General features: G+C 33.2%; 2 protein-coding genes across 3 annotated transcripts in view; one reads left to right on the forward strand and one right to left on the reverse strand.

Moving 5' to 3' along the window:
• ldd (lipid droplet defective) overlaps nt 1-9,173 on the forward strand; it is a 58,358-nt gene extending 49,185 nt beyond the window's left edge. For both annotated transcript variants that reach the window (XM_065506920.1, XM_065506921.1), the window contains exons 14-22: nt 504-676; nt 735-1,702; nt 1,762-1,942; nt 2,002-2,114; nt 4,335-5,049; nt 5,114-5,221; nt 6,779-7,174; nt 7,242-7,352; nt 8,083-9,173. In XM_065506920.1, coding sequence (XP_065362992.1) covers nt 504-676; nt 735-1,702; nt 1,762-1,942; nt 2,002-2,114; nt 4,335-5,049; nt 5,114-5,221; nt 6,779-7,174; nt 7,242-7,352; nt 8,083-8,397 — 3,080 coding nt within the window. In that variant the 3' untranslated portion in view covers nt 8,398-9,173. The remainder of the gene's footprint in view (nt 1-503; nt 677-734; nt 1,703-1,761; nt 1,943-2,001; nt 2,115-4,334; nt 5,050-5,113; nt 5,222-6,778; nt 7,175-7,241; nt 7,353-8,082) is intronic.
• On the reverse strand, nt 5,244-6,760 carry LOC135956430 (uncharacterized). Its single transcript, XM_065506922.1, has 2 exons — nt 6,104-6,760; nt 5,244-5,705 (listed from the first exon to the last, which is right to left on the reverse strand). Exons 1-2 carry the CDS (start codon nt 6,628-6,630, stop codon nt 5,270-5,272), a joined length of 963 nt encoding a protein of 320 aa, XP_065362994.1. The 5' UTR covers nt 6,631-6,760; the 3' UTR covers nt 5,244-5,269.
• Nucleotides 9,174-9,671: the final 498 nt, after the last annotated feature.

The following is a 9,671-nucleotide window of genomic DNA, read 5'->3' on the forward strand; positions in this document are numbered from 1 at the left end:
TATAGAAAATATCTCTAGTTTAGAGAGAAATTTTCTATAGAAAATATCTCTAGTTTAGAGAGAAATTTTCTATAGAAAATATCTCTAGTTTAGAGAGAAATTTTCTATAGAAAATATCTCTAGTTTAGAGAGAAATTTTCTATAGAAAATATCTCTAGTTTAGAGAGAAATTTTCTATAGAAAATATCTCTAGTTTAGAGAGAAATTTTCTATAGAAAATATCTCTAGTTTAGAGAGAAATTTTCTATAGAAAATATCTCTAGTTTAGAGAGAAATTTTCTATAGAAAATATCTCTAGTTTAGAGAGAAATTTTCTATAGAAAATATCTCTAGTTTAGAGAGAAATTTTCTATAGAAAATATCTCTAGTTTAGAGAGAAATTTTCTATAGAAAATATCTCTAGTTAACAGTGAAAATTTCTATAGAAAATGTTGCTGATATTTTAAGAATAAATACAGATCCTCAATGACAAAGAATATATCGAATATTTTCTCTTCTTTCAGGATCACCTAATGTGGTAATTTTAGATGAACCTTGCAATGGTGTGGACAATAAGGCACGTAAAGATATTTGGGATCTCATAGAGAGACTACGTAAAGGAAGAGCTGTCATATTTGCCACACATTTTCTAGATGAAGCTGAGCATCTCAGCGATGTAATAGTGATCATGAAAAACGTAAGTAACACAATTCACATGAAAAATAAAACTCTTTTTAAACTTTTGATTTTTACAGGGAAAAATTATAGCCAAACATAATCCGGAGACCTTGAAAAATCATTGTACCTCCTACTATGAAGTCTACTTGAATTGTTGTGACTCTCAGACCTACGATGAAATAATGAAAAAGGCCGACAAACTTCTGACCAACTTTAGGGAACTGGATAAATCCACTACTACCGATTTAAGGCTGCGGATATCGTATGACCAACTAAATGAAAATTCATCTGAATATTTGAAATATTTACAAGATCTACAAAGTCAGGGTAAAATTAAGGACTTGAGTGTAGAAACAGAGAATTTGGAACATGTTTTCAAGAATTTGGATAAAAACTGTAATGGTAGTGTTAGATTTAATGGTCATGCCATAGATATGATGAAGACTATTAAATTGAAGAAAGATTTCGGTTGGGATATGGTCCGCGAAACACCGTTGACGAGATGTGAGGCTATGCGCCAATTGTTCTGGAAACGCTTGGTGCATTTTAGCCGCAATTACCGCATGTTGTTGTGTGTTATAGTTTTACCCGCTCTTTTTGAGATCTGTGCAATGTGGTTTGTGGCTCAAAGATTGGAAGATGATTTCGATAAGACCATACAATTGTCGCGAGATCTTTATCCCAAGACTACTCAAATGTTAAGTATGGAGAAATCTATGGATTTTACCCAAAAGGTTTATGAAAATATGCAACAGGATTGTTCAGCGGAAATGCCTTGCAAGCAATTTCATAGCTCTGAAAGATCATTTTATTGGATTCTGGAGACTTTGAACGATTATCAGAGTAAACGTTATGGTGGCTATAGTTTTAATGAAAGCAAATCTATAGTGTGGTACAATAACAAGGGTTATCATGCAATGGTGGCCTGGTTGAATGACTTGAACTCGTATCTGTTGCAAATTGAAACCAATAATACGAATTACAGAATAACAGCTTATAATGAACCCTGGGAGTTGGGTTATATGGAGCTGAGTACCACGTCCATGTAAGTAAATTTGATTTCAGAAAGATTTTTCTTTTATTAATAGTATTTTACAATTTTAGTTTACGTCAAGCGGGCGACTCTTGCATGGCTTTTATTTTGTTGATAGCCTTTTCCATGGTGGTGGCTGTGGCCTCAGTGTATCTAGTCAATGAACGTGTCAAGGGTGAAAAGTTACAGCAGAAATTGTGCGGTGTCGATGCAGCCACCTATTGGGGTGTGGCTTTCGTTTGGGACTTTTTGGTGAGTTTTGAAATTTTGTATGTAATTGTCATTATTTCTAATTTGCTTGTTTGTTTTAGATTATGATTTTGGCCGTTTTGGTGTGCAGTTCCATTATTTTGGCTTTTGATATGCCGGTATTTACTGATCGCCAACAGCTGTGGGGAGTTATTGTTTTGGCCTTATTCTTTGCGTAAGTATGGAATAAGTGAATCTAATATACAGCAGTATTTTTAAATGAGTGGTTGGCACAAAAGGAATAATCTTTATAATAACCAGAGGCAAACGATTACCTCTGTTTTAGCAGAAAATTTTCTATAGAAAATTTCCCTTGTTTAGCAAGAAATTTTCTATGGAAAATGTCCCTGTTTTAGCAGGAAAATTTCTATAGAAAATATCCTTGTTTTAGCAGGAAATTTTCTATAGAAAATGTCCCTAGTTTAGCAGGAAATTTTCTATAGAAAATGTCCCTAGTTTAGCAGGAATTTTTTTATAGAAAATGTCTCTCGTTTAGAATGAAATTTTCTATGGAAAATGTCCCTTATTTAGCAAGAAATTTTCTATAGATAATGTCCCTGTTTTAGCAGGAAATTTTCTATAGAAAATGTCCCTGTTTTAGCAGGAAATTTTCTATAGAAAATGTCCCTGTTTTAGCAGGAAATTTTCTATAGAAAATGTCCCTGTTTTAGCAGGAAATTTTCTATAGAAAATGTCCCTGTTTTAGCAGGAAATTTTCTATAGAAAATGTACCTGTTTTAGCAGGAAATTTTCTATAGAAAATGTCCCTGTTTTAGCAGGAAATTTTCTATAGAAAATGTCGCTGTTTTAGCAGGAAATTTTCTATAGAAAATGTCCCTTTTTTAGCAGGAAATTTTCTATAGAAAATGTCCCTGTTTTAGCTGGAAATTTTCTATAGAAAATGTCCCTGTTTAAGAAGGAAATTTTCTATAGAAAATGTCCCTGTTTGAGCAGGAAATTTTCTATAGCAAATGTCCCTGTTTGAGCAGGAAATTTTCTATAGCAAATGTCCCTGTTTGAGCAGGAAATTTTCTATAGAAAATGTCCCTGTTTGAGCAAGAAATTTTCTATAGAAAATGTCCCTGTTTTAGCAGGAAATTTTCTATAGAAAATGTCCCTGTTTTAGCAGGAAATTGTCCCTAGTTTAGCAGGAAATTTTCTATAGAAAATGTCCCTAGTTTAGCAGGAAATTTTCTATAGAAAATGTCGCTAGTTTAGCAGGAAATTTTCTATAGAAAATGTCCCTAGTTTAGCAGGAAATTTTCTATAGAAAATGTCGCTAGTTTAGCAGGAAATTTTCTATAGAAAATGTCTCTAGTTTAGCAGGAAATTTTCTATAGAAAATGTCCCTAGTTTAGCAGGAAATTTTCTATAGAAAATGTCTCTAGTTTAGCAGGAAATTTTCTATAGAAAATGTCCCTAGTTTAGCAGGAAATTTTCTATAGAAAATGCCTCTAGTTTAGCAGGAAATTTTCTATAGAAAATGCCGTTTTAGAAGGAAATTTTTTATAGAAAATGTCCCGGTTTTAGAAGGAAATTTTCTAGAAGGAAATTTTCTATAGAAAATGTCCCTGTTTTAGCAGGAAATTTTCTATAGATAATGTCCCTGTTTTAGAACGAAATTTTCTATAGAAAATGTCCCTGTTATAGAAGGAAATTGTCTATAGAAAATGTCCCGGTTTTAGAAGGAAATTTGCTATATAAAATGTCCCGGTTTTAGAAGGAAATTTTCTATAGAAAATGTCCCGGTTGTAGAAGGAAATTTTCTATAGAATATGTCCCTAGTTTAGCAGGAAATTTTCTATAGAAAATGTCCCTAGTTTAGCAGGAAATTTTCTATAGAAAATGTCCCTAGTTTAGCAGGAAATGTTCTATAGAAAATTTTCTTTATAAAACGTCCCTGTTTTAGAAGGAAATTTTGGATAGAAAATGTCCCTTATTTAGCAGGAATTTGTCAACAGAAAATTTCCCTGTTTTAGCAGGAATTTTTCAACAGAAAATGTCCCTGTTTGAACAGGAAATTTTCTACGGAAAACGTGTATTAATTTCTGAAAATTTTCTATAGAAAATGTCCCTGTTCTAGAGGAAACTTTCTATCGAAAATGTCACTGTTTTAGCAAGATATTTTCTTTAGAAAACGTCTCTGTTTTAGAATGAAATTTTCTATAGAAAATGCCCCTGTTTGAATAGGAAGTTTTCTAAGGAAAACGTGTCCAAATTACTTAGAAATTGTCTATAGATCCAGATTGCATGCAATCGATAGGACTGAATGATATCTTACGTAGAACACTTGGATTAGAAATTGAGCAATATTAACAAGATTTCTAAAATAAAACCATAAACTTTTTAATAAATAAACAAATTTAAAAAAATCAACATTATATTTCTATTACAGTTTCGCTTGCATACCGGCCGTTCATGTCTTCGAAAAATGTTTCTCCGATTCAAGTGTGGCCATTGTTACCATATTCATCTTAAATGTCATCATACCCCTATTCACCATGTCCATTGTAGTGTTGCTGGGTGTTGTCGGCGACTCAGCGACCTGGGATGAATGGCGTTATTTCCTCAATCATCGTTTGTTCTTAATCTTCCCCCAGCATGCTTTGGGAGACGGTCTACTCGAAATATGTAAAAATTATATGGTGGCCTTGGTATTTAAACGCTATGACATAGATTCCTATAAAAATCCAGTAACTAGCGATCTGCTAAAGCCCCACTATATCTCGCTAACCATATTGGGTATAATATTTATATTGGTCAATGTCTTGCTAGAATCTGGTTTGCTGTATAAGTGTAAGGATAAATTGATGGATCGTTTGGGCGTTTTCCAAGCCAAAGAAAAGAAACATTTAGAGGAATTGAAAATTGTCTCGATACAAAATTCCCTAAAGAGAAATGATAAGTTGGACAGTACGCCCGCCTTAAAGGTGGATAATCTGTGTAAATCATATGGCAAAACTCAATATGCTGTATCGAATGTAACATTTTCGGTTAATGCCGGCGAATGTTTTGGTTTGTTGGGTAAAAATGGTGCTGGTAAATCGACCATATTTAAAATGTTGTCGGGACAATTGCAGCCCACTGTGGGTCATCTTCAATATGAAAATGTGAGTTTTTTTTGTAAGATATTGTAAAGTCTTTTAAAATAATGTTTTCATAATACTTTATTAGCCGGAAATTTCCTATTGCCCACAAACCAATACTTTGGATTCATTACTTACCGTTAAAGAATGCATAGAATTTTATGGTCGTCTGAGGCGCATTACCAACATACCCAAGGTAAGTTCACATTTAATTTTAAGTTTCACATTTAAATTTCTTTATTAATTAATACTCATTAACCATTATCTCCATGTGAATGCATTCCGCTCGCTGCTGCGACAATATATTTATCTCCCCATGACTCAAACGAATACAATTTGTTTCCTTTAGCATAAATTCTTGTGGATTCTGGGTATTATTTAAATCTCTAATTTGCATTATGGCGCTACGTGAGGAAGTCATTGCCTTGTCATAAACTGTAACAGTACAGTGTATGGGTTTTACTGTTTGTACACTGGCCAACCAAACCACCAAAAGTTCTTGTGTTAATGAATTCGGATTGTGTATATTGCCTTCTAGTTTTTCTTTAGTATTCAAAAGTGCTGACCATGATGTGCGACAGGCCATTATGAGAATGGGTAGATGCGAAGATAGCTGTTCGTAGGGTTTGGGTAGAAAGGCATTGTTTATGCAGAGACCTCTTTCGGTGGGTCGCGAGGAGCTGAAAGTGCAATTATTAAGATCGGTTGTTATTTAAATCGAACAGTGTCACAAGAAGAAGGCTGTCAATTCTATAGAAGAGTCTATAGTCAAGTCTATAAACAAGTCTATAGTCAAGTCTATAAACAAGTCTATAGTCAATTCTATAGAAAAGTCTATAGTCAATTCTATAGACGAGTATATAGTCAATTCTATAGACGAGTCTATAGTCAATTCTATAGACGAGTCTATAGTCAATTCTATAGACGAGTCTATAGTCAATTCTATAGACGAGTCTATAGTCAAGTCTATAGCCATGTTGGTTAGAAATTTAGTTACTCTTAATTAAATTCTCGTCCCAAACTATTAACCGACAGCTCTAGAAAAATAGAAAATTAACATTAATTTCCAACCACTTACCTTTCATTCGCATCTCCTCCGTACGCCAAAATACCCAAACAAACATTCTTGCGAAAATCCAAGTTCGTCACATCAAATACCAACGTCGAACGTTTGCCAACATAAATCTCCTGACAAGGAACCCCAAAATCTTCACTATGATCACGCAAAAAATGCGACAATACAAAAGTAACACCTAGTGTACGTTGGCAAACACTTATAGGACACTGGACAGGTGTGCGATTTAAGGACAAAAGAGATTTACGTTTTTCCAAAGATTTACCGTCATCTTCTAAATCCTCCTCAAGATTATTATGATTCTCCGAATTTTGGCCCTCTTTTAGGTGGGAGTGCGTAAAGTTGGAATTAAATTTTAAAAGTTCTTCCTTGCGTTGATTGATGAGATGTTCCTCTTCTTTGGATTGTTTGAATTTTTGGAAATTATTATAATGGTCGTATTTAGTGGGCTGCTGGAATTGGGTTCTTTCGGGGGCAGTGCCATTGGGTTTGATTTGCAAACGATCACAGTCTTTACAGAAATTGGACATGATTTTTGTATATTTTCCAATAATTTTTTTTAAATCAAACGAAAATATAATAAAAAACTCTTGAAATTTGTATTTTATTACGGAAAAAAATTTATACTGACATTTATAATTGTATTACTGTTTGCTTTTCTTTTTCATTCGAAATTAGCTTGTTGCCAGCATTTTAGAATCGTTTCAACTGGAATCGTATCGTGATGTTTTGGTGAAAAACCTAAGTGGTGGTAATCGCCGTAAATTAACCGTGGCCACTTCCTGCTGCGGCCGCACTTCAGTGGTGTTAATGGATGAACCCACCAGTGACATGGATCCGGTAACTAGAGCCATTGTCTATCGTACCATTGATGATTTGTTGGCCGAGAAGAGAGCCATTGTTTTGACCTCCCATTCAATATCGGAAATTGATGAAATATGTCATCGTATTGCGGTATTAAAAGAGGGACAAATGTTAACCTGCAGCAGCCCAGATAATTTAAAGGCTCAATATGGTGGCTACTATAATGTTACAGTGTATTGTGATCAGGATAAAATAAGTAATTTGGAGAAGGTAAATGAATTGAGATTAAAAAAGTGAAGTGGTTTGGAATTTCATAATTTTTTATTATCTTTTATAGGAAATACGCCGCAAATTTTTGGATTGTAAAGATTTACAACTTTATGCTCATTCCATTAAATTTAGCCTTAGAGTAGAGAATCCTGTACATAATAGTGATAAAGCTAAAGAGGTAATATAATGCTGGATAGTTGCTTGTTTCAACAAATCACTTTGTTGTTAAAGTCGTGTCTATAGATGACTCCATACTCGAATCTATAGACGACTCTATAGTCGAGTCTATAGACGACTCTATAGTCGAATCTGTAGACGACTCTAAAGTCGAATCTATAGTCGAGTCTATAGATGACTATAGTCGAGTTTATCGACGACTCTATATTCGAGTCTATCGACGACTCTATAGTATAGCGTCGACTCTGTAGTCGAGTCTATAGACGACTCTATAGTCGAGTATTTATGACTCTATAGTCGAATCAATAGACGACTCTATAGTCGAGTCTATAAACGACTCTATAGTCGAGTCTATAAACGACTCTATAGTCGAGTCTATAAACGACTCTATAGTCGAGTCTATATACGACTCTATAGTCGAGTATTTATGACTCTATAATCGAATCTATAGATGACTCTATAGACGACTCTTTAGTCGAGTCTATAGACGACTCTGTAATCGAATCTATAGACGACTCTATCGAGTCTGCAGACGAGTCTATAATCGAATCTTTAAACGACTTTATAGACGACTCTATAATCGAATCTATAGACGACTCTGTAGTCGAATATATAGAGAACTCTATAGTCGAGTCTATAGACAGGTCTACAGACGACATTGGTTGAATCTTGTTAGAATATCCAACATTTAACTTACAAATTGCTTATCTCAAAATCTTTTTATTTTCCAGAACGGCATTGACATCACCGAAGAATTGCAAAATAATCAGGAAACTATAACAACCGATACAACTACCTCAACGCCCCACAATCTAACACTCTCCGAACTCTTCCATGAACTACACGATATGTCGCAACAAATTTCAGCCTCCATACGTTACGCCGTGAATAAATGTAAATTAGACGCTGTATTCGAAAGAATTATCGATAAAAGTGATGAGAAAATTAAGGCCAACGGTTACTCAGTACAGTCACCAGCCTTAGATGGTACGGCCTCAACGGGCTACATACACAATGGTTATATAGAAACGGAAACCGTGACATGATAAATAAAGTTTAGTGTTAGAATAATGAGGGAATAAAAAACGCTAAAATTAGGCTGTGCCTTAATACATTTACTAATAGGTCAACAGAAATAAAATAATTTCGCTATTACGAGTAAAATTTATTTAATAAGACCATAAATAATTATGTGTATAAAATGTCTCAATAGAAAATTATGTTTTAATTAATTTCTTTCCATTTTAATTTAAAGAAAAAAATGTCCAATATATGTACAGCTTTATTAAGATTAAGTAAGCCACTAAGCCCCCAAGCTATAAATTGAAAGAAGTCGGAAATGTAAAACTAGCTGTAAAACAATTCAAAACTATAGATAAGGTATCAAAATTTTGAAAAAACTCTTTTTATTAGAATGTGGCTTATTTTATTATATCTTTAGTCATTTTGTATTAACGTTTCATGGGTGTTTTCTTTATGTCTTTATTTTATTATTATTTTTTTGTTTATTTGTGTAAATGTTTTTAGTATTTAAATTTTGTGTAAAAAGTTTTGTAAATTTTTTTTGTTTGGTTAGGTTTTATTTGTTCTTTTCCAAATTATTTTTTGTTTAAGAAGAGCTGAGCTTTTTCTGAACTTACTGTGTTATTGTTTATTGGGACACTATTATTATAAACATATTTGTATTGTAGGTATTATATGACTTAAATTTAATTTAAACTCTTAAAAATACTATAGTATACTTAACTGTTCTACATTTTAAATAATATATAATTTATAATTTAATAAAAAAGACAAATATTTTATTAAAACAAAGATAGAATATACATATATAATTAAGAACTGTAACTTCTGAATAATGGGTAAGTGCCGTGATTCTATGTTAAATTGAAAACTATTGCGTTATTTTACCACTAACCCTTACACACAGTGATCCATGATTGAACTGTTTTGCCGGTTAAAGTTAGTCAAGTCTGTAGATGAGTCTATAGTCAAGTTTATCAGCCCAATTAGGAATAAAAATTCCCCCGGTGTTTTTTTCCTTTTCACATTTTTCCTATTCAAATTCAATGGGAAAAAACGGAATTTTTTATTCATAATTGGGCTGTATAAATGATTCTATTATCAAGTATATAGACGAGTCTATAGTCAAGTCTGTAGACGAGTCTATAATCAAGTCTATAGACGAGTCTGTAGTCAAGTCTATAGACGAGTCTGTAGTCAAGTCTATAGACGAGTCTGTAGTCAAGTCTATAGACGAGTCTGTAGTCAAGTCTATAGACGAGTCCGTAGTCAAGTCTATAGACGAGTCTGTAGTCAA

Source organism: Calliphora vicina, chromosome 4, assembly GCF_958450345.1.
Source record: "Calliphora vicina chromosome 4, idCalVici1.1, whole genome shotgun sequence".
In the NCBI taxonomy this organism is placed as follows: Eukaryota; Metazoa; Arthropoda; class Insecta; order Diptera; family Calliphoridae; genus Calliphora; species Calliphora vicina.

Excerpts from the sequence above, each read along its gene's own strand:
- LOC135956430 (XM_065506922.1), bottom strand. The coding sequence starts at position 6,630 with ATGTCCAATTTCTGTAAAGACTGTGATCGTTTGCAAATCAAACCCAAT. Across the intron at positions 5,706-6,103 it reads GGAGGAGATGCGAATGAAAG|CTCCTCGCGACCCACCGAAA; the intron begins GTAAGTGGTTGG and ends TTGCACTTTCAG.